The 25,862-nt window shown below is 43.5% G+C and overlaps 1 protein-coding gene across 1 annotated transcript; it reads left to right on the forward strand.

Moving 5' to 3' along the window:
• Nucleotides 1-857: 857 nt before the first annotated feature.
• LOC134658094 (heparan-alpha-glucosaminide N-acetyltransferase-like) lies at nt 858-21,550 on the forward strand. The gene is made up of 10 exons (XM_063513699.1): nt 858-1,247; nt 2,966-3,185; nt 4,444-4,567; nt 5,716-5,892; nt 12,513-12,684; nt 15,757-15,830; nt 17,480-17,610; nt 18,542-18,709; nt 19,984-20,207; nt 21,345-21,550. Exons 1-10 carry the CDS (start codon nt 998-1,000, stop codon nt 21,521-21,523), a joined length of 1,719 nt encoding a protein of 572 aa, XP_063369769.1. The 5' UTR covers nt 858-997; the 3' UTR covers nt 21,524-21,550.
• Nucleotides 21,551-25,862: the final 4,312 nt, after the last annotated feature.

Consider the following 25,862-nt stretch of genomic DNA (forward strand, 5'->3'; position numbering starts at 1 on the left):
TACTATATACATTATGTTTTAAAACAATTGGCATCGGTCTTTCATTCTTCTGTGAAAATGATAATAAAGCTTTGGATTCCTCCGAAAACGGTGCCGTCATATGACGGCCGTCATATAGCGGCCGCAAAAGACGGCCGTCTTTACGGTGACGACATGTGGAAAGTACCACGGCGTCATAACACACCGTCATCCACCAAGGTCAAAGCGGCAAATTTGAAAAATGTAGGCGCGATGGGATAACTTCCCATAGAAAATTTGAATTTCGCGCCTTTTCCTACTGACAAGATTTGCTTGATCATCTATAATTTACTTGGAGGATGAAATATCATCAGAAGAGGAAAATAATCGTAGTACGGAATCATTTATTCAAATCTCGTGTCATTTATTCAAAATGCCGTCACCGCTATCTAATAAAACGTTCACGAAACTATCGACACCGTCATGACGGCCGTCATCTTACGTTACGTTGACAATCAACGTAACGTAACGCCGTCTAGGAAACCGCGCCATCTTGTTTACATAGACAACGTTCTAGTGACGTCAGTCAACGCTATATAGCGGCCGTAATATGACGGCACCGTTTTCGGAGGAATCCAAAGCTTAAAGCCATCATAACACACTACCGCACCGCACCAGGGTCACGGTGTGCCGCACCCATAAGTGAGCACGAGAAAGAAATATGTCTTTCTCGCTCTCACTTATGGGTGCGGCGCACCAAGGTCGCGGTGCGGTAGTGTGTTACGGCTTTAACGCGAATAAGAAATACCGGTTTTTGATACGTGTTGATACATTGTTGATACGTCACTACGTTATAAACAAAAAGTTCGTTCCGCTCTTTGATGAATGATGAATCATTTCCAATCCGTTCTTTCATTCAATGACATAGTTTTGTTTGACAGCTAGTTCGTCGTATTTGTTTCGATACTACCTATCCAACGAAAAGAAGCTTTGTTTTGTACAAATACACATTGAATCCGATGCTGGATTGCAATTAGCAATGACGCTGGGTCAATTTGAGAACGTCGGAGCTTTTATACGGAGTTGCAATGGGGCTACGTTGCGCTACGACCAAGCATGTCTGGAAATAATTACAACGGAGCCGATAAGTTTTTTGAGCCAGTATGAAGAATGCCAGGGCTGTAAGTTGCTGACGACTGAGCCCCTCGCAAACTCGTCGTCTTACGTGTTAAAGACCTTAAGTCCCGTGCGCTACGCCATCGAGAATGGACATGGCCAGATATGCAATGGTAAGTACTTTAATGAGATCAGGTTACGTACGAGGGGGGCAGCTAGCCACCTATTGTTCTGAAATGCATGTTGTTGCAATAGCGCGGTGAATGCGACCTTTGTAAACATCTTTCAACACTTATTGAAGTTTGTAGTTCAACCTAAATCAATGTAAAATTAAATTTGTCTTTGTAAATTTGTTCTTTGTTGTGTTGTCTATAGTTTATTTATTACAAATCTGCTGGTGACTCAATTAATTTATCTTTTAGTTTTTAGAAAGTTAACAAGATAAGATATATGAGCCATATAAGTAATAATTAGTAGCTTTATTTGATGTTCATAAGCGCATTGTAATATGCCTACTTGGATAAACTATCTTTTATCTTATCTTATTTATTTTTACAGTACAGCAGTCTTTTTTAACCTGTATGACAACCCCCATAGTATGTAAACAAAAATAAGGTTTAGACTAGCAAGAACTTGCATGCAATTTTCATTACATTGCCGTATCTGATCAAATGACTGAATGAAGTTTACCTTAGTACTCGGCAATATAATGTAAATTGCATGCAAGGTCTTGCTAGTCTATGCCTCGCTTTGGGAAAATCACAGACAAGACATCCTCTAGACTGAGCATAGTAGAGCTACCCCCTCTGCCACAAATATACGGTAGTTTTACTCCATCTTTGAGTCAAAGTGTCTTTGTGTGACGTCCGTGTCTTTGAACGGATCAATCACGGCACGGGGACTCACTCATCTCGTCCCCCGCACCCCAGTATTTTTGGCAGCATCGGTCTCATGAAATAATTGCTCTAAACTCCGTCTAGAGGATTCCTAGTCTATGGGGAAAAGTGTATTGCCAATTTGCCACCAATAAACTTGCAGATTTGTTGCTATATTGGATTACAAACCAGGAATAGCATGCATGTCATAATTCAATTATGAACATATTTATCTTATAACCTCTGGGTCATGACTCATATAGATTTACATACAAATATCTACATAACTCGTAATGTTAAAATGAGTTACGTATCATTATACTAATTAATTAATAATATTAGTAGAGATTAATTGAGGAAATTTGATAATTAGGGAGGACTTTATAACCCTTTGTGCATGGGAATTTAAATCTATTGTTTTAAATGTCAAGGTCACTTTTTCAGTGATCAAATTTGACAGGCAGCATAGAGGGGTTAAAAACCTTAGGATAATAGAGAAAATGTTCCTGCTTCTAAAGATATCTTACTGCTCTTTGTAGTCTAGTCACATGATAGGATGAGTCATTAATAACATGTAAACATTGCATATCAACTGAATAGTTTATTATAGGTTATATGCAAATTCATACATAAATATAGGTACCTACCACATGTCTTGAGGTTTTCGTAGTTAACAGGCTCCTTCACTAACAAGTCTAATAAATCATGCTACTCTTTATGAAACGTCAAAACGATTTTTGACCCCACGCAAACAGCCTCAAACAAATATTGGATTGATGTAGGTAATTTAATTATTATTAAAGCCTTTATTATACGAACACGAACTGTTTGCATTTTATTTTACAATTATTTATTATGTGTTTATTTCCAAATGCGTGTTCGTAAGGTCGTTATGACCTAGGCCTCTTCCAAATCGCCTTTTTCTATCATGTTTAAGTATTTGTCCAGCATTTTCTTGCATTCTTGTCTGTCTGTGGCCACTGTGGTAATAAACTGTCTAAATTAATTTGCTCCAGGCTCCTACCAGTTTCTCGAGTTTGGACAGTACAGCATCAACCTCACCGAGGTGACCAAGCAGCAATGCCAGCCCCGGATGACAGCGGAGCCGGATGCCGCCTCGCTGCCCATCCTCACCGCTGTACTGATCCTGCTGTCCATGGCCACGCTGTGGTATGTGGTCAAGGGCATCGGGAAGAGGATCATCGCTGGGAGACTGTACGCCAGATACTTTGCTAGGTAGGGCATGCCTGTCTCATTCTGTTTACTGCCTCGACAAAGCCTCAAACTGTACAGCACCGGTCGGCAACCTGCTGACCGTGAACCTGTCACTTGCGGCCCGCGAGCCTCCCTGGCTATTTTATATGTAATATTGGTAAACAACAATGTCTGATAAAGTCATAAATATTAACAAAGTGCGGCCCGCGTCAACTTCGTTAACTACTATGTCGCCCGTGGCTGCTAAAAGGTTGACGACGGCGGTTGCTGCTGTACAGGATCAAAAATAACGGATCAGACTACGCGTCTGAAGCATCTGCCATTCGCGAATAACTTAACAAAAAAAGATGTAGAACAATTCAACTGTAAAAGATACTTTTGAACGTGACTGTATTCCAGTGTGGCAGATACTTTACTATTGTTGCTGACTGTACACTTGAGGGCCTACCGCCAATATCGAAATAACGTAAATCATTATATTCCTCTATCGCTCTAATATATTCGAGCTATAGCGGCAGATAACGGCTTTTTTATTTTTCGATGTTGGCTTTGATGTTGGCGCTAAGCACTCTGAACAGTATATTGATTAAAGTATTGCTTTGCACAGAAAAGTCACCATTCTTTCTTCTCGCTCCACCGGACTGATATCAGAGTACCAAATGGCCAGCTCAGGGTAGGGAGGCATGACTTCTGTATTCTTAGTCGTGACTCCATAGTGCTACCTGGCTAAACTGTCAACATTTTAAAATATGTCTGCCTCCCCATACAAATGCTGAAAGTGGCTTTTATGTATGCACGGATATCATCTCATCAACGCTTTTTCAAGTTTTTAAAACGCGGGTAACATACAATACGCCATTAAAATTAATCTAGGTAAATGAATACATGGGGTCTCTATTATTCCCAAAAAGTTTTAAGTCGTAATGTATTGTTTGCCCGCATTTTCGTTAGTCATAATTTATTTGGTTCAGAAACGCGTCACTTTTCAGGATTGCCATAAAACAAATCTAACCTAACCTATCTATAGGATAATCTTACGAAAATCCTGAAAAGTTAACGGTTTCAGTTTGATTAGTAATGATAATATGACAAACACTACATTTATGATTTAAAACTTTATGGGAAACAAAGGGATCCTGAATATATGTTTTCAAGCTTTAATAATAATTGAAAAAAAAAAACTGATATCTCAACACTGAATCGTATTGTTGACGACCTCGCTTTACGACTCAGCCATTCAATTTATACTCGTCAAATCATACAATACGCTTTACTGCAGGGATGATAATGAGTTGGGTTCCGAGACGCGCGTCCTGACCGCAGAAGCGAGCGTGCCCCGTTCGCCGACCCGCTCGCGCCTGCGCTCGCTTGACATCTTCCGTGGCGCCGCCATTGCTCTGATGGTAACTCATACATAAGTCTAAATATAAAAAACACTAACATCATACATAACATACATACTCATACATATGTCTAAATATAAATGTAAAAAAACACTAACTGAATGACTTAAAATACTTAACTATGACGAGACAGAGGCTCTGATATACTAAGTTGGTATTATTTAATTAACTTAAATTCTTAAGTACTTACCAGTTTTTAAAATACGATATTATGCTTTACAGTACCTATTGTATAAGAAGTTCCGAAAAGTTCAACATATTCACTTGCACTCACACGATCTCACACACAGTCATATACCTAGACACACACACACACGTACACACACACACACAAAGTTAGAATAAATTGTACTATTAGCTTAAGTTTTCTTTCTGTATGCTAGTTAAATATTTCTTAAATCTACAACTTGTTGCTACGGAGGAGCGGGGCTTCCTGATACAGGTATAATATACTTAATAGGGAGTCCCAACCTGTTACCTTGTTATGTAACATTTATTAATGTAAATAAATATTTTCATTTTCATTTTCATTTTTTTTTTTCAAATATATTTTCACCACACCAACTGGTAAAGGCTCTCTTGATTGTTCAAAAACTGATAGCAACGTTGCATTTTATTCACATGGGAGGCAAAGTAATCAGATGCAGAGTTGTTTTCTTATGATTGCTGGTAGAATTGACTTTTAAATGATGATTTGGTTTGATTTTGTTTCGTATCTTACAGTGAAGCGAGGATTATATACGCGAAAGTATATCCGTCTGTCTGTCTTTTACTTTTTCACACTTAAATCGCTGAACCGATGCAGATGCAAATAGGAATAGTTTGAAGCCCGAGAAAGGACATAGGATAGTTTTAAGAAGTAGCTAGCGAACGCGACAATCGCCAGGGTAATTAGTTTGTGGTCTGTTATTTATTTTTTCTTTAGCCTATTAGTGTGTCCCACTGCTGGGCAAAGGCCTCCCCTCTTTCCCGCCACTTGACTCTGTCCAATGCACACTCCCGCCACTCCGCACAGAATGCATCAAGGTCGTCCCGCCATCTCCGTTTGGGTCTTCCTTTGCCCCGAGATCCATCCTGTGGGATCCAGTCCGTGGCTAATTTGGCCCAACGTTCTGGGTGCATTCGGCTAAATATTCATGTATTTACAGATCTTCGTGAACGCCGGCGGCGGTGGCTACGCCATATTCTCTCACTCGGTGTGGAACGGCCTGACGGTGGCTGATGTCGTGTTCCCTTGGTTCGCCTTCGCCATGGGGCAGGCGCTAGTGCTGTCCCTCAATGCGAGGCTGAGGACCTCCCTGCCCAGGATCACAGCTCTACAACAGGTATATGGTCTCTCAAGGATGATATACGGATCCCATCTGATATCTATCATGTTTTGCACTTGGTGTGGAACGGGCTGACGGTGGCTGATCTCGTGTTCCCATGGTTCGCCTTCGCCATGGGGCAGGCGCTGGTGCTGTCCCTCAATGCGAGGCTGAGGACCTCTCTGCCCAGGATCACAGCTCTGCAGCAGGTATATGGTCTCTGTAGGATGATATACGGATCCCAACTTCTGATATCTCTCATGTTTTGCACTCGGTGTGGAACGGCCTGACGGTGGCTGGTGTCGTGTTCCCTTGGTTCGCCTTCGCCATGGGACAGGCGCTGGTGCTGTCCCTCAATGCGAGGCTGAGGACCTCCCTGCCCAGGATCACAGCTCTACAACAGGTATATGGTCTCTCAAGGATGATATACGGATCCCATCTGATATCTATCATGTTTTGCACTCGGTGTGGAACGGGCTGATGGTGGCTGATGTCGTGTTCCCTTGGTTCGCCTTCGCCATGGTACAGGCGCTGGTGCTGTCCCTCAATGCGAGGCTGAGGACCTCCCTGCCCAGGATCACAGCTCTGCAGCAGGTATATGGTCTCTCTAGGATGATATACGGATCCCAACTTCTGATATCTCTCATGTTTTGCACTCGGTGTGGAACGGCCTGACGGTGGCTGATGTCGTGTTCCCTTGGTTCGCCTTCGCCATGGGGCAGGCGCTGGTGCTGTCCCTCAATGCGAGGCTGAGGACCTCCCTGCCCAGGATCACAGCTCTACAACAGGTATATGGTCTCTCAAGGATGATATACGGATCCCATCTGATATCTATCATGTTTTGCACTCGGTGTGGAACGGGCTGATGGTGGCTGATGTCGTGTTCCCTTGGTTCGCCTTCGCCATGGTACAGGCGCTGGTGCTGTCCCTCAATGCGAGGCTGAGGACCTCCCTGCCCAGGATCACAGCTCTGCAGCAGGTATATGGTCTCTCTAGGATGATATACGGATCCCAACTTCTGATATCTCTCATGTTTTGCACTCGGTGTGGAACGGCCTGACGGTGGCTGATGTCGTGTTCCCTTGGTTCGCCTTCGCCATGGGGCAGGCGCTGGTGCTGTCCCTCAATGCGAGGCTGAGGACCTCCCTGCCCAGGATCACAGCTCTACAACAGGTATATGGTCTCTCAAGGATGATATACGGATCCCATCTGATATCTATCATGTTTTGCACTCGGTGTGGAACGGGCTGATGGTGGCTGATGTCGTGTTCCCTTGGTTCGCCTTCGCCATGGTACAGGCGCTGGTGCTGTCCCTCAATGCGAGGCTGAGGACCTCCCTGCCCAGGATCACAGCTCTGCAGCAGGTATATGGTCTCTCTAGGATGATATACGGATCCCAACTTCTGATATCTCTCATGTTTTGCACTCGGTGTGGAACGGCCTGACGGTGGCTGATGTCGTGTTCCCTTGGTTCGCCTTCGCCATGGGGCAGGCGCTGGTGCTGTCCCTCAATGCGAGGCTGAGGACCTCCCTGCCCAGGATCACAGCTCTACAACAGGTATATGGTCTCTCAAGGATGATATACGGATCCCATCTGATATCTATCATGTTTTGCACTCGGTGTGGAACGGGCTGATGGTGGCTGATGTCGTGTTCCCTTGGTTCGCCTTCGCCATGGTACAGGCGCTGGTGCTGTCCCTCAATGCGAGGCTGAGGACCTCCCTGCCCAGGATCACAGCTCTACAACAGGTATATGGTCTCTCAAGGATGATATACGGATCCCATCTGATATCTATCATGTTTTGCACTCGGTGTGGAACGGGCTGATGGTGGCTGATCTCGTGTTCCCATGGTTCGCCTTCGCCATGGGACAGGCGCTGGTGCTGTCCCTCAATGCGAGGCTGAGGACCACTTTGCCCAGGATCACAGCTCTGCAGCAGGTATATGGTCTCTCTAGGATGATATACGGATCCCATCTGATATCTCTCATGTTTTGCACTTGGTGTGGAACGGGCTGATGGTGGCTGATGTCGTGTTCCCTTGGTTCGCCTTCGCCATGGTACAGGCGCTGGTGCTGTCCCTCAATGCGAGGCTGAGGACCTCCCTGCCCAGGATCACAGCTCTACAACAGGTATATGGTCTCTCAAGGATGATATACGGATCCCATCTGATATCTATCATGTTTTGCACTTGGTGTGGAACGGGCTGACGGTGGCTGATGTCGTGTTCCCTTGGTTCGCCTTCGCCATGGGACAGGCGCTGGTGCTGTCCCTCAATGCGAGGCTGAGGACCTCCCTGCCCAGGATCACAGCTCTGCAGCAGGTATATGGTCTCTGTAGGATGATATACGGATCCCAACTTCTGATATCTCTCATGTTTTGCACTCGGTGTGGAACGGCCTGACGGTGGCTGGTGTCGTGTTCCCTTGGTTCGCCTTCGCCATGGGACAGGCGCTGGTGCTGTCCCTCAATGCGAGGCTGAGGACCTCCCTGCCCAGGATCACAGCTCTACAACAGGTATATGGTCTCTCAAGGATGATATACGGATCCCATCTGATATCTATCATGTTTTGCACTCGGTGTGGAACGGGCTGATGGTGGCTGATGTCGTGTTCCCTTGGTTCGCCTTCGCCATGGTACAGGCGCTGGTGCTGTCCCTCAATGCGAGGCTGAGGACCTCCCTGCCCAGGATCACAGCTCTGCAGCAGGTATATGGTCTCTCTAGGATGATATACGGATCCCAACTTCTGATATCTCTCATGTTTTGCACTCGGTGTGGAACGGCCTGACGGTGGCTGATGTCGTGTTCCCTTGGTTCGCCTTCGCCATGGGGCAGGCGCTGGTGCTGTCCCTCAATGCGAGGCTGAGGACCTCCCTGCCCAGGATCACAGCTCTACAACAGGTATATGGTCTCTCAAGGATGATATACGGATCCCATCTGATATCTATCATGTTTTGCACTTGGTGTGGAACGGGCTGACGGTGGCTGATGTCGTGTTCCCTTGGTTCGCCTTCGCCATGGGGCAGGCGCTGGTGCTGTCCCTCAATGCGAGGCTGAGGACCTCCCTGCCCAGGATCACAGTTCTACAACAGGTATAGTAGTTACATTCCTTCTAGGATGATATACGGATCCCAACTTCTGATATCTATCATGTTATTCATGTTCAACGGTTTGACGGTGGCTGACGTCGTGTTCCCTTGGTTCGCCTTCGCCATGGGGCAGGCGCTGGTGCTGTCCCTCAATGCGAGGCTGAGGACCTCTCTGCCCAGGATCACAGCTCTGCAACAGGTATAGTAGTTACATGGTCTCTCAAGGATGATATACGGATCCCAACTTCTGATATCTCTCATGTTTTGCACTCGGTGTGGAACGGCCTGACGGTGGCTGATGTCGTGTTCCCTTGGTTCGCCTTCGCCATGGGGCAGGCGCTGGTGCTATCCCTCAATGCGAGGCTGAGGACCTCTCTGCCCAGGATCACAGCTCTGCAACAGGTATAGTAGTTACATGGTCTCTCAAGGATGATATACGGATCCCAACTTCTGATATCTCTCATGTTTTGCACTCGGTGTGGAACGGCCTGACGGTGGCTGATGTCGTGTTCTCTTGGTTCGCCTTCGCCATGGGGCAGGCGCTGGTGCTGTCCCTCAATGCGAGGCTGAGGACCTCCCTGCCCAGGATCACAGCTCTGCAGCAGGTATATGGTCTCTTTAGGATGATATACGGATCCCATCTTCTGATATCTATCATGTTCAACGGTTTGACGGTGGCTGACGTCGTGTTCTCTTGGTTCGCCTTCGCCATGGGACAGGCGCTGGTGCTGTCCCTCAATGCGAGGCTGAGGACCTCCCTGCCCAGGATCACAGCTCTGCAGCAGGTATATGGTCTCTCAAGGATGATATACGGATCTCAACTTCTGATATCTCTCATGCTTTGCACTTGGTGTGGAACGGCCTGACGGTGGCTGATGTCGTGTTCTCTTGGTTCGCCTTCGCCATGGGACAGGCGCTGGTGCTGTCCCTCAATGCGAGGCTGAGGACCTCCCTGCCCAGGATCACAGTTCTACAACAGGTATAGTAGTTACATTCCTTCTAGGATGATATACGGATCCCAACTTCTGATATCTATCATGTTCATACCCCGGCCGGCGAGAGCAAAAATGCGTTGACAGCTTAATAGTGCGAGGACACACACTTTGGTCGATGTCGATAAAAACAACACGATGTACTGGACCACTGTTATGATATGCAGAAGTATTAATTATTGTTGTAAACAAAATTAAAACCAAGTGTTTGTATTTATTCAGTATTTTATGTAATTTTCGTAATATACAATTAGCATTTTTTCTAAATTTTCTGATTTTAAACTCCTTCGCCTTGCCGATAAAATCCATTTCATCCAACTAAAGGACCGTTCTAAATCTACTGTAGTAATCGGAGCAAAACGAAATAATTCATAGTGATTATGAATTTGTTCTGTATTAGGTAGTTCCACTTCTCTGCCAGATATCAATTTATTTAAATTGTTTAAAGTTAAAATGCCAACAGCCAATGGCTCAGTTAAAAAAAAAAATTGTGCTTAATTAAAAGTCGACTATTCTATCGACATCCATATGTCGATAGAATAGTCGATATTTAATTAAGCACTAGGAGCAGACGCATTTTTGCTCTCGCCGGCCGGGGTATGATCATGTTCAACGGTTTGACGGTGGCTGACGTCGTGATCCCATGGTTCGCCTTCGCCATGGGGCAGGCGCTGGTGCTGTCCCTCAATGCGAGGCTGAGGACCTCTTTGCCCAGGATCACAGCTCTGCAGCAGGTATATGGTCTCTGTAGGATGATATACGGATCCCAACTTCTGATATCTCTCATGTTTTGCACTCGGTGTGGAACGGGCTGATGGTGGCTGATGTCGTGTTCCCTTGGTTCGCCTTCGCCATGGGGCAGGCGCTGGTGCTGTCCCTCAATGCGAGGCTGAGGACCTCCCTGCCCAGGATCACAGCTCTGCAGCAGGTATATGGTCTCTCTAGGATGATATACGGATCCCAACTTCTGATATCTCTCATGTTTTGCACTCGGTGTGGAACGGGCTGATGGTGGCTGATGTCGTGTTCCCTTGGTTCGCCTTCGCCATGGGACAGGCGCTGGTGCTGTTCCTCAATGCGAGGCTGAGGACCTCTTTGCCCAGGATCACAGCTCTGCAGCAGGTATATGGTCTCTCTAGCATGATATACGGATGCCATCTTCTGATATCTCTCATGTTTTGCACTCGGTGTGGAACAGCCTGACGGTGCCTGATGTCGTGTTCCCTTGGTTCGCCTTCGCCATGGGGCAGGCGCTGGTGCTGTCCCTCAATGCGAGGCTGAGGACCTCCTTGCCCAGGATCACAGCTCTGCAGCAGGTATAGTTACATGGTCTCTCAAGGATGACACACGGATACTTTTGGTGTGGTGTTATGGCCTGTCCAGGCGAGGACAATTTTTCGCCAATCTGATGAAATTGTCCGAACAAATCAGGCCGTGCGCAAACGCAAATTTGGCTCGCTGATTTCAATCGCCGATTATGTCCAATATTAAGCTTTGGTTTCCTCCGAAAGCGGTGCGTTCATATAGCGGCCGTTATATAGCGGTGAATGGCGTCACTAGAACGGTGGCTATGTAAACCAAATGGCGCGGTTTCCTAGAGGGCGGTGATTGACACCGTAACGTCAAAAAGCGGTGCCGCCATTTGCATGACGGCCGTCATGGTCATGACGGTGTCGATATTTTATTAGATAGCGGTCAAGCAGTTTTGTACTAAAATCTCAAATGCACCTTCTGTACCACGAGATTTGAATAAGTGATCTTCCGTACTACGATTATTTTCCGCTTCTGATGATATTTCATCCTCCAAGTAAATTATTATAGCTAAATCAAGGTCGTCCATTTTCTCTCCTGGATACGTTTCTTTTGACCTTGGTGGCTGACGGTGTGTTATGACGGCGTGGTACTTTCCATATGTCGTCACCGTAAAGACGGCCGTCTTTTTGCGGCCGCTATATGACGGCACCGCTTTCGGAGGAAACCAAAGCTTAACCGATAATAAAATGGAGGTGCGGACGCAAGAATAACAATTTGTGACTCCAGTATTCGCGTTTGGGGGCACTTTTTAGGGTTCCGTACCCAAAGGGTAAAAAACGGGACCCTTACTAAGACTTCGCCGTCCGTCCGTCTGTCACCAGGCTGTATCTCATGAACCGCGATAGCTAGACAGTTGAAATTTTCACAAATGATGTATCTCTGTTGCCGCTATAACAATAAAATAAAATAAATATTTAAGGGGGGCCATACAACAAACACGATTTATTTGCTCTATTTTTTGTTAATAGTGCGGAACCCTCCGTGCGCGAGTCCGACTCGCGCTTGGCCGGTTTTTTAATTTAGAACGCTCAAATATCACCATAAAACTAGGTGATTAAATTGGTGATCTCCGTAAATTTCATGACCACTATTTAGAGGGTTTTTATTTAGTATTTATCTATGGATTAGTTTAGTTTTAAATTGTATTATAAGTATAAGTAGTTTTATATGTACACGTAAAGTTTATTTTATAGTAAAGTAAAGAATTTTTGTATAGGAAATAACGATTATTTATTTTGGTCAGGTGGCCCTCCGATCCGTTCTGATGGCGATGGCCGGAGTGGTGCTCGGCTCGGTCGACACCTCGTGGGCCGGGGTTCGACTCCCGGGCGTGCTGCAGCGCCTCGCCGCCATGTACCTCGTCGTGGGCGCTCTAGAGTGCGCCTTCATGCGGACCAGCCAGAACATTACGCCTGGTGAGCAACAACGTATTATCACCGCTACTTGACACCAGGCGGTCTAGCATGAGTTGCGTTCTCGCGCGCGACTTCAAGTATGCACTCGCGCGCGAGAACGCAAGTCATGCTATACCATAGAGAAATATAGTAAGACAAGAGTGCTCACTCCATACATCAGTTAAGCTTTGGATTCCTCCGAAAACGGTGCCGTCATATTACGGCCGTAATATAGCGGTGAATGACGTCACTAGAACGTTGTCTATGTAAACAAGATGGCGCGGTTTCCTAGACGGCGTTGATTGTCAACGTAAAGCTTTGGATTCCTCCGAAAACGGTGCCGTCATATGACGGCCGTCATATAGCGGCCGCAAAAGACGGCCGTCTTTACGGTGGCGACATGTGGAAAGTACCACGGCGTCATAACACACCGTCAGCCACCAAGGTCAAAGCGGCAAATTTGAAAAATGTAGGCGCGATGGGATAACGTCCCATAGAAAATTTGAATTTCGCGCCTTTTCCTACTGACAAGATTTGCTTGATCATCTATAATTTACTTGGAGGATGAAATATCATTAGAAGAGGAAAATAATCTTAGTACGGAATCATTTATTCAAATCTCGTGTCATTTATTCAAAATGGCGGCACCGCTATCTAATAAAACGTTCACGAAACTATCGACACCGTCATGACGGCCGTCATCTTACGTTACGTTGACAATCAACGTAACGTAACGCCGTCTAGGAAACCGCGCCATCTTGTTTACATAGACAACGTTCTAGTGACGTCAGTCAACGCTATATAGCGGCCGTAATATGACGACACCGTTTTCGGAGGAATCCAAAGCTTAACGTAATAAAGCGGTGCCGTCATTTGGATGACGGCCGCCATGACCTTGTCGATAGTTTCGTGAACGTTTTATTAAGCTTTGGATTCCTCCGAAAATGGTGCCGTCATATTACGGCCGCTATATAGCGTTGACTGACGTCACTATAACGTTGTCTATGTAAATAAGATGGCGCGGTTTCCTAGACGGCGTTACGTTACGTTGATGTCAACGTAACGTAAGATGACGGCCGTCATGACCTTGTCGATAGTTTCGTGAACGTTTTATTAGATAGCGGTGACGCCATTTTGAATAAATGGCACGATATTTGAATAAATGATTCCGTACTACGATTATTTTCCTCTTCTGATGATATTTCATCCTCCAAGTAAATTATAGATGATCAAGCAAATCTTGTCAGTAGGAAAAGGCGCGAAATTCAAATTTTCTATGGGACGTTATCCCATCGCGCCTACATTTTTCAAATTTGCCGCTTTGACCTTGGTGGATGACGGTGTGTTATGACGCCGTGGTACTTTCCACATGTCGCCACCGTAAAGACGGCCGTCTTTTGCTGCCGCTATATGACGGCCGTCATATGACGGCACCGTTTTCGGAGGAATCCAAAGCTTTAGATAGCGGTGACGCCATATTGAATAAATGACACGAGATTTGAATAAATGATTCCGTACTACGATTATTTTCCTCTTCTGATGATATTTCATCCTCCAAGTAAATTATAGATGGTCAAGCAAATCTTGTCAGTAGAAAAAGGCGCGAAATTCAAATTTTCTATGGGACTATATCCCTTCGCGCCTACATTTTTCAAATTTGCCGCTTTGACCTTGGTGGCTGACGGTGTGTTATGACGCCGTGGTACTTTCCACATGTCGTCACCGTAAAGACAGCCGTCTTTTGCTGCCGCTACATGACGGCACCGTTTTCGGATGAATCCAAAGCTTAAGACTATTAATTTCAGTGTCTACATCTAGCATCGAGTAGCGGAACTATCAGTACTGCTACTTGACAATAGATGTAGCACCGACCGGAAAGTCTTATCTCAACAGCATAAAACTTTCCGGTCGGTGCTACATCTATTGTCAAGTAGCAGTACTGATAGTTCCACTACTCGATGCTAGATGCTAATAGTCTTTTTGGTACTAAAACTGATGTATGGAGTGAGCAATCTATGTATTTTTTCTCTATGGCTATACCGTCAGATGTCACAAATGTCGCTACGGACGAACAATGTACTGCTAATACAATTTACAACTAATATTATAAGCATCGAAATCGCAAAGATTAGGAAGAGGAGCAAATTTCATGACCCTTATTTGTACTTAAACTAGCGACCCGCCCCGGCTTCGCACAGGTTAACAAATTATACATAAAGCTTCCTTTTGAACCACTCTAACTTTTTAAAAAAACCGCATCTAAATCCGTTGCGTAGTTTAAAAGATCTAAGCATACATAGGGACAGACAGCGGGAAACGACTTTGTTTTATACTATGTAGTGATTAGTATATCTAATATTAGTACATTATTGTCGAGGTTCGGAAGTAGCTACTTGCAGGCTGAGGATTCGTTTTAAACGGACGACCTTGGGAGTCCGTTTAATTGAATCCGAAGCCAGCAAGTAGCCTTCCAGCCGAGTCATATATAGTGCTTTTCTCAAAAATGGTGCAAGAAATAGAAATATTTTACAGAACTTACAGAAGCATCGTTCTAATTTTCACAGAAAAAAAATTACAACTATTAAAAAAATTTGCTTGACGCCTTTAAAAAAAAAAGAAGTGTATTTTTCTGCTGAAAATACGCCAACCTATTTGAGACACCTAAATAGTCGCGGTACCAACATTAAGCCTATAACAGACTATCGCACCGCACCGCGACCTTGGAGCGTCGCACCCATAAGTGAGAGCGAGAAAGAGATATCTGTTTCGCGCTCTCACTTATGGGTGCGACGCTCCAAGGTCGCGGTGCGGTGCGATAGTCTGTTACAGGCTTTATAATAATAAGTGATCATCTGTTTGGCTGTTTAAGGGACCTATGCCTTCATTTGATATGGCCATTTAAAGTTTTAAAAAGTTTGGAACTCGTTAAATAATGGAATTTGTATGCGACATTGCAGTCCCGAAATCGAGACTGCAATGTTTTTAACTTTTTAATTTTTTGAATGACCATAAACTACGCACTTCGCGACCTATTTTTTAACCGGCAACGTCGACTTTGCCGTCCATTTTTGAGAAAAATATATTTGTGTGTAGGTCGTTCTCTGTTCCGTGACATCGCGGCCGGTTGGCAGCAGTGGCTAGCTACTCTCTCGCTAGTAGCAGTGCAGGTACGTTGAATCTAATAGGGTATTTGACTACTAGTCAAATGAGGAGTGTCTTTTCAAAAGGGTTTATTTTTTTCTTAGCGGTACTTCTAGAGAGAACCTTGCTCAAGAAAACTTAAGGTCCAATTTAGAAATAGATTCCCAGAAAAAATAAACCCTTTTGAAAAGACACTCCTCAAATCAGTTTCTTTTTCCGAACTGTCAAAACGATTTTGCTACTGTGGAATTTATATGAAACACTAGCATGTGACGTCACAATCAAATAACCTACTCTTTATAGTTTTATACGGCTTTTAAAATAGAAATTGTGTCTAAAAATAACTGCTGTCTACGTTTCTCTATTAATATTCTGGTGCTTTATTTCATAAAATAATTTATTTTAAATACAGTCAAATACCCTATATACTTAAAGATAATTTTACATCAGGCTAATACTAGTGACTGAGCTATAAACCTCGCGAACCCCTATGGCTCTGTCGTTTTGAAAAAAATCTGAATCGATTAAGAATCCATAATTGTTGAATCTGCTCACAAATCTCACAATCTCGTAAAAACGAAGAGTGGAACAGCCGGACAAACATACAAAAGCATTTTTGCCCAAGCTGAAACGTGCTTCGCGCTCGCTTGGTTAAAAATTAACACATTCAGTGCTGAAAACCCGACTATCGGGTATTTTATGATTTCGTTCCCAGGCCGGACGACCCGATAGTCGGGATCGTGGTACTACAGCTTTATATGACGAAATTGTTGTGGCCTGGCGCGGATGTCTTGTTTGGCTGGGTGGCAATGAATGTGTTAAAAATAAGTTTTTGGCAATAATTTCATTTTTGGTACAAGCTTTTATCGCTGACTGTACTTTTCTTACGACAGACAACTAATACTCATCGAGACAATTCTAAAAACCCCTAACACAATTAGGTTGCGTTGTTTAATCTCAAGAGTTCCTATGGCCACCTCCAGTCTCCATCATCAGATCAGCTCTATGTCATAATAATATTGCATTGTCATCCGATTTATACATGCATGCAAAATTTCAGCTCAATCGGAAACCGGGAAGTGGATCAAATTTAACTTACAAGATTTGATTACAGACAACGGGACAGGTGAAAGTAAATAATAGTATTTTATACAATCGTGATATAATGGAGAGCTTTTCAGTCGAGTACCGTGTTTAGGCAACGAAGCTTGCTGAGTTGCCTAAGTAAGGTACGAGATTGAAAAGCTTGATTATATCACTATTGTATACAATACTTTTTCTTCGAGTCAATAAAAAAATACTTAAAATTAGTAGAAGAATCATATGTAGTATGTGTAGGTAGGCATATGTAGGTAAAAAAAAAACAAAAGTATACAGCTAAGATGCGCGAGCAGCCGCGATACCTTCATACTCGTACGCGACCTGGCCCCGCGCCCCGCGCCCCCGGCCGGTTGGTCAACGACACCTTCTCGTAACTCATGAGGCCCTGGTACTTGCCCCGCGCTTTCGATTGGTCAATTTCATTATAGTTGACTAAACTGTATCGAAATGAATATTATAGTTGAGTTGGGGTCCCATAGTGAAAAAAGTATGCGATTTCACTTTGGTATACGAAGTCTTAATTCAAGCATTACAGTCGACGAGTAGAAAAAAGCTTGTAATAATGTTGGTGCAGATCTGCGTGACGCTGACCGTCGCCGCCCCGGGCTGCCCGCGCGGCTACGCGGGCCCCGGCGGGCTGCACCTGTCCGCCGAAGGCCGGGACCTCACCAACTGCACCGGGGGCATTGCCGGATACATTGACCGGTAAGCTTCAGAACAGGGATGTTGCGAACATCCGCATCCGCAACCGCGGAACTTCCGCATTATTTTCAACATCCGCATCCGCATAAAATCGATGCGGAGCTTATGCGGATGCGGATGTCGGACAAGTCGGTACAGGAACGTCTTAGCGGCAGTGAAAGTGCTATATAACGAAATCGTCTAGATCCAGAAAAGTCGGCCAAGTTACCTTTTATTAAATATAACGCTCCTATATTCTTGCTCAAATACTAAACGTTTCGTTTTTTTTAAATAAAAAAATACTAAAAATGTAATATTTGACGTTTTCTAAGTACCTAATCTTGACATCCGCATCCGCGGATGTCAAAAAATCTGCATCCGCAACATCCCTGCTTCAGAACATAATAGTTATGTTTTACAAGGGCCAAAGTTGTTGTTTAACCGCTCGTGCTAATAATACCCGAGCAAGCGAATGTTCAGAAATGGAATCTTGAGCGTTGCGAGGGTTTCAAAGCACGAGGGTTAAACAAAATTTGCCCCCAAGTGAAACACAAAACATGAATTGTAAAATATCAAACAAAATCAAACCAAATCAAATCCAAATGAATGTTATTAAATATTTATCATTCAAAATCATAAATTAAAAGTCAATTCAACCAGCAAACATACGAAAATAACTTATAATTTGCATTTGATTACTTTGCCTCACATCACATGTGAATAAAATGCAACTTTGCTATCGGTTTTTGAACAATCAAGACAGCCTTTACCAGTTGGTGTGGTGTAAAAGTTTTTGGTATAAGCTTTTATCGCTGACTGTACTTTTCTTTCCACAGGCACCTAATACTCATGGAGACAATTCTAACAACCCGTAACAGAATAAGTTATTAAAAAGCTTGTAAAATATGTATCACATTCCGCCAAATTGCACTATTTAAATAAATTTTCTTCACAGAATGGTGTTCGGCGAAGCCCACCTCTACAAATACGGTACCTTCCGCGACATATACCACACCACGGTCCGCCACGACCCTGAGGGTCTGCTGGGCATCTTATCCGGTCTGCTGGTGGTCCAAGCCGGTGCCCACGCCACCAGGATCATGCTGGCTTACAACCATGCCAGGTCAGTTATACAAATACGGTACCTTCCGCGACATATACCACACCACGGTCCGCCACGACCCTGAGGGTCTGCTGGGCATCTTATCCGGTCTGCTGGTGGTCCAAGCCGGTGCCCACGCCACCAGGATCATGCTGGCTTACAACCATGCCAGGTCAGTTATACAAATACGGTACCTTCCGAGACATATACCACACCACGGTCCGCCACGACCCTGAGGGTCTGCTGGGCATTTTATCCGGCCTGCTGGTGGTCCAAGCCGGTGCCCACGCCACCAGGATCATGCTGGCTTACAACCATGCCAGGTCAGTTACACAAATACGGTACCTTCCGCGACATATACCACACCACGGTCCGGCACGACCCTGAGGGTCTGCTGGGCATCTTATCCGGTCTGCTGGTGGTCCAAGCCGGTGCCCACGCCACCAGGATCATGCTGGCTTACAACCATGCCAGGTCAGTTATACAAATACGGTACCTTCCGCGACATATACCACACCACGGTCCGCCACGACCCTGAGGGTCTGCTGGGCATCTTATCCGGTCTGCTGGTGGTCCAAGCCGGTGCCCACGCCACCAGGATCATGCTGGCTTACAACCATGCCAGGTCAGTTACACAAATACGGTACCTGCCGCGACATATACCACACCACGGTCCGCCACGACCCTGAGGGTCTACTGGGCATCTTATCCGGCCTCCTGGTGGTCCAAGCCGGTGCCCACGCCACCATGATCATGCTGGCTTACAACCATGCCAGGTCAGTTATACAAATACGGCACCTTCCGCGACATATACCACACCACGGTCCGGCACGACCCTGAGGGTCTGCTGGGCATCTTATCCGGTCTGCTGGTGGTCCAAGCCGGTGCCCACGCCACTAGGATCATGCTGGCTTACAACCATGCCAGGTCAGTTATATGTTATATTTGAAGTGTTCCCCAGATTTCTTCAGGATATCAATATCAGATAATAATACTTAAATTTTGAATTTTTTAGATCTTGTATTCTTTTAATAATTTCCACATTTATTTTAGTGTCCATGATGTATTGTGATAAATTGCTCATTTTATATCTATTTAACTAGAACTTGTTTATAAAATTCACCATCCCAATAGAGTAGGTAATTTGATTGTGACGTCACATGCTAGTGTTTCATAGAAATTCCATAGTAGCAAAATCGTTTCGACAGTTCGTAAGTAGAAACTGATTTGACTAGTACTCAAATACCCTACTGCGCCCTTTTCTAGACAACACATCACAATGAACTTTTTTCCAGGGCCCGCATAATGCGCTGGGTATTCTGGTCGCTGGTCTTCGGAGCTACGGGCGGCGCTCTCTGCGTGTTCTCCAAAAACGATGGCCCGATTCCGATAAACAAGAACCTGTGGAGCGTCTCCTTCTGCCTGGTGACGGCTGCCATGGCGTTCATGGCGCAAGCAGTGTTGTATTACGTGGTGGATCTCAAGATGAAATGGGGCGGCCGCCCGTTATATTATGCCGGTGAGTTTTAATATTTCTTACCAGGGATGTTGCGGATGCCGATTTTTTGACATCCGCGGACGCGGATGCGGATTTTTAAAGGCTCACATAAAAAACGTCAAATATTACATTTCAGTAATTTTTATTTCAAAAAACCGGCCAAGTGCGAGTCGGACTCGCGTTCCAAGGATTCCGTACATTAAGTCCCACTCTCGCTTGACTGCTCACTTCTAATAGGTTTTTTTGGCTAATGACTAAATTACCTAGTCTAGCACTTACGCCGATGCTAAGACGTTCCTGTACCGACCTGTTCCACATCCGAATCCGCATTAAACTCCGCATCGATTTTATGCGGATGCAGATGTTGAAAATAATGCGGAAGTTCCGCGGTTGCGGATGCGGATATTCGCAACATCCCTGTTTCTTACTAGTTAATTATGCAATCCATCCATACAATACTATTATAAATGCGAGTGTGTCTGTCTGTGTGTCACGCCGCCGCGAGTCGCTCAATCGTGGCCGAGCCGTTAGACGGACTCTAGCCTCCTAGGCCCAAAGTCCTACCTATAGTACCTCTTCAGTTCGATGAAATTTAAATCCTATTCAGCTGCAACAAAGTCGCTTTTGCTTTTTTTCGATTAATTTTCCAAAAACGCAAAATCAACTCTATTTCCTAGACTATAGGATCAAATTTCAGTTGCTCATTTTGTATTTTCAATTTGTATGCCTGGGCCTTAGGAGGCTAGACAGCGAGTATGCGTTAACGACCGAGTCGCAGCGAGGCCGTATACATTTACTATTAAAACATTTTTGAAATAAATGTCATATACTAAGAAAAAGTGACCCAGGTCTCCAGTGCCCCAGGCTGGAATCGAACCAGCGTCCTCTGCTATCGCGGCAGGTGCCTGTTACCACTCGGCCACCGGGCCACAGCAGCATAGGTCGAATTTACCATTTTTTAGGCACCTGCCGCGATAGCAGAGGACGCTGGTTCGATTCCAGCCTGGGGCACTGGAGGCCTGGAACACTTTTTCTTAGTATATGACATTTATTTCAGTTTATAATTTATATAGTAGTGTTTCTACTTGAAATAACAACAAATTAAAATATTTTCTAAAAATAAATATTTTGTTCTAATATAAAACATTTTTGTTTCAGGTCAGAACGCGCTGTTCCTCTACCTAGGGTCCGAGTTGCTCAAGAAGCACTTCCCGCTTCACATCCACGTGCCAGCCGCCACGCACGCGCAGCTGCTGGCCACACACGCCTTCGCTATGCTAGTGTGGATCGCGGTCGCTATAGCCCTGCACAGGAAACGGATCTTTATCACGCTGTAATAAGGTTGGAAGTTGATTGGCAATGTTGGATTTTGTTGCTCATAGAAAGTCGATCAATATCGCTTTAACCTCTAGCCACCCAGAGACCTATAAAAAGGTCTCCTGTTCCATTCTAATTTGAACTTTGTGTTGACAAAATAAAATTTCATTTTGCTTGGCAAGGTTTGACGTATGGGCGGGTAGAGGTTATTTATTTAACCTCTTTATCACTCTGTAATGAGCGTTTCTTTTTTATTTGGCCATTTTTATTTATTGTGACCTTTTTTGCCATTTTCGTGTTATTTCTACTCAGAATCACGAGCTCTTTCGATCCTAATAGGGTAAAAAAATGTCCCAGATATTTTTTCCTATTGTGTTACCATTTCCCCATATACGTTTGTATGGTAGTAACAAAAAGGAAAGTTTGAAAAATGTATGGAAATTTTAGGACAGTTTTTTTTCTCCTATAAGGATGAAAAGGGCTCGCGATCCTGACTAGAAATAACACAAAAGTGGCAAAAATATTTCACAATATATAAAAATGGCAAAAAATAAAAGGAACGCTCTAATAAGGTTGGAAGTTGATTGGCGAAGTTGGTTGGTTTTCAACTTTTCAGTTTCTATTTTGTGGCTCATAGAAAATTGATCTGTATCGGGTAACCCTTTGAACGCCACGCCTGTCGTGCGCGGCGCGCCATTGTGAACCTTGTCGGAATGCACGAAGGTTGATATTGGGCTGAAGCTGCGCGCGTCAGGTGACGTCTATGGCGGTCGAGGGGTTAATGGGCATTTTCATTTTAACTTTCACTTTAAAGCGCGACTTAAGTCGTGTTTCAGTAACGTCTAACCGTTACGTGACAAAATGTATGGGATCTGACATTGACCGTCAGTTTTGTAACGATCGCTAACCGGCCGTTAAAGGTCCACAGTTAAGTGAAAATGCCCTAATAATAAGATTGGAAATGGATTGCCAAAAATAATATTTAGCCGCTCTTTTGAACATTTTCATTGTTACTTTAATAAATATTTTGTTATAAAATGAAATGTTTGTATGAAATTGAAAAAACAATCTGTCAATGAAAATATTGATCATACCGCGAACCATCTTTTTGGAAGTAAACGTCCCAATATTTGACATCCCAATTGCAATGACAATTTCTTACCATTGAATGACATAAAATTGAAGGTACTAACTAATGGGACATTCGGTCGAGCATTGGGACATTATTGGGAGGTTAACACATTCATTGCCACCCAGCCAAACAAGACATCCACGCCAGGCCACAAAAAATTCGTCATATAAAGCTGTAGTACCACGATCCCGACTATCGGGTCGTCCGGCCTGGGAACGAAATCATAAAATACCCGATAGTCGGGTTTTCGGCACTGAATGTGTTAAAACTACCGAGCTAAGTCATTTTGAATCTTAAATAATAGTGATTAAACACTCCTATTAGATTTTCTCACAAAATAGCGTGAATATACTTATTAGAAATATTGCACACGAAATTAATCTTTAATTAACTGTAATAATTATTACTTGTATAGAAACTGGAAAAGTTAAAGGTTTTACCGGACGGTCAGATATTTCTATAAATATTTAAGGACTAGTACAGTCAGCATCAAAATAGCGGATCAGGGGCCTAGCCAAGGTGACAGTCGCTTACGCTACGAGAGCGAAACGCTTTGTGTCTCTATCACTCTCCCATGTTATTGCGACAGTGACAGTTGCGTACCGTTCGCTACTACGGAGCGTAAACGATTGGCATGTTGGCAACGCACCCAGAAACACGTTAAAAGTATACCATTCTCTAATAGTGAATACTTTAAAAACATATATCTATATGTAGAACAGTTAGATTGTAACAGATACTTACGAACGCGAAATGTAGGAATTTGAAAAAATCTAAGGTGGCACATATTTTTGGTGCGTGGCTTCATCCGCAACTATTGACGCTGACTGGACCATGTTGCATATATGGACATAAAATTAAATGAAACTTTGTTATAAGTAACAGTTGACAGTTTAGAAAAACGACAGAAACTTATTTACATGCCCATATCACAGAATAATAGTACTAGGTACAGAAGATTCACTCTCAAAACGCGTCTATTACGACAGATATGACCGCTAGGTGGCGCGAGCGCGAGCAGGCGTCCGTTCCGTAGCGGTGCGCGGCAACCACTATGGCTAGACACCAAAACTGGTGTGGCCCGCATGTACTTGTAGCGACGCGACGAAATCGCGGAGTGAGCCACGCCTGCCCATATGTGCAACTGGATGTATAACTATAAAAACACACTAACCTATTATATAACCATATCAATCTATGAATTATATTGACTTACTTAGTTGTTTATATTCTGATTTGCATCTTTTCACCAAATAATGTATTTTAGAAAATATGAATTTTGTGATATTGATATGTAACTCAATTATTATTATTTATCGTTACTGTAGAAGCAGAAATTATCTTCTAAATATTATATATTAAACATTGTAGTGCTTATAAAATATAAACACATTTTTTAAACAACATTTGCATTTAAAACCTATCCTGAGCCCGTACCATGAGTCACTGACAGTGTCAAAACTGACATTTACGCTATCGAGAACGTAATTTACTTTCTATAGGTACATCTCGTTTGCACTAATATGCGAGGACGAGCGAGGAGTACCTATAGAAAGTAAATTACGTTCTCGACGGCGTTTATGTCAGTGCCAAACTGATGGTAGCCGTACTGTGACCGATATTATAAAACTTAGGTACATAGAATGTGTGTGCTTAAAATTGAATAAAGCATGCAAACTATGCAAAGCATGTAAATGCATGCTGCATGCATGTAACGTTTTTAATGATTTTTTATACTTTATATTATAAAGTAAAAATGTATTTGGCCTCCCGTAGAATTGGGGTTAAAGAAGCGCTAGGAAACATTCGTTGACTTTATTACGAGTACACGCCTTGACTTTGCGAATATCGTTCTAAGCAAATTAATATGATTTTATATGAAATATATTATTATTTCGATAGCAGACGTATAAAAATATGTTTTCACTTAACAAAACATTACTTATCTAATTTAAACTAAAAGTAAAAATTTATAGTGATTTGGAAAATAAAATCTTAAGCTGTGTATATGCGTGCATATTGTCTACGTCTAGACTTAAGAATTTGCTTAATTGATCCTGAAACTACTACACTTGTCCATGAACCAAGTAAAACAAGCAAAAACGGTTGCACTCCGGGAGTGCCGATAGAAGTGAAAACTCACCTCACTATGTTAGCGACGCCCGGTAACACGATACATACGTTTAGCGGAGGTATTCTATTTATTTATTACATATTATTATCATTCTCAAATAAGATCACACTTTTTCATTCACATGTTTATTTACATACTGCCATGACAACGTCAAATTATTTGAACATAGGTAAAGAGTCTTGAAAAGGAGTCCGCAACATAGATGTCAAATAACATTGAGTTTTTCTTTATTGATTTAAATGCCATTTAAATTATGAGTACGGGGCTTACGGTCACGTGATCGCCTTACGCCCCTTACGGTCACGTGATCGCCTTACGCTGTCTCGAGTTTATCATTATTCCCCACCTCTAAAAGTGCCCATCGCCGCTAAAGAAGTTTTCACTTCAAAAATAACGAACCATAAACAGTTATTCTTACAAAACATATTTATAAGACCTCATTTATAAAATCTCATAGAAGAAGGGGCAAGCTATGATGGCGCCATCTATGCAAACCTTTGACAGTTGCCAACCCCATTGGACAGTAAAACATCGTACTCTCAAAACGTTGAGCCACGGTACAGGTCAATTCTCTAGAGCTGGCAGGAATGGAACGAATGAGTGAATGAAAATATCTATGTGTATCACATTAAGCAATAAAATTACGGCTCTGACTATACCGATACAGGTGTCACTCATACAATGAAAGTTTCATTCATTCCATTGTTGTCAGATTTCGTGAAACAACCGCAATAGGCGATATAAGTTAACCATTCGTAAGCCTCAATTCTAGGTCTCCTATTAGGTACACCTTTTTTGTATCCGCTCACATTGCTCGCATGTGTGCGTAGCATACGCCGCAGTGGACTATAAATTATAATATCATGCATAGTAGCAAAGAGTATAGATTTTATAGAGAGTTTCTTTCAAAGCCGTCTTTCAAAAACATTGCACCTTTGGCATATTCTCAACTAGATGGCGTTAATTTCAATATTTACAAATTAACACATATCAGTGAAAGAATAAAGATCAAAGTCAAATGGCGTTCTTACAGTTTTAATCTTCTGTCAAAAGATGGCGGTGAATTTACTGTGGCTACATAATTTATCATGAC

Source organism: Cydia amplana, chromosome 21, assembly GCF_948474715.1.
Source record: "Cydia amplana chromosome 21, ilCydAmpl1.1, whole genome shotgun sequence".
Taxonomy (NCBI): domain Eukaryota; kingdom Metazoa; phylum Arthropoda; class Insecta; order Lepidoptera; family Tortricidae; genus Cydia; species Cydia amplana.

Bases quoted from the DNA above. Each gene is read 5' to 3' on its own strand.
- LOC134658094 (XM_063513699.1), top strand. From the start codon at position 998: ATGACGCTGGGTCAATTTGAGAACGTCGGAGCTTTTATACGGAGTTGC. The intron at 17,611-18,541 runs GTAAGCTTCAGA...TTTTCTTCACAG, and splicing joins ATTGCCGGATACATTGACCG to AATGGTGTTCGGCGAAGCCC. The intron at 18,710-19,983 runs GTCAGTTATACA...ACTTTTTTCCAG, and splicing joins CTGGCTTACAACCATGCCAG to GGCCCGCATAATGCGCTGGG.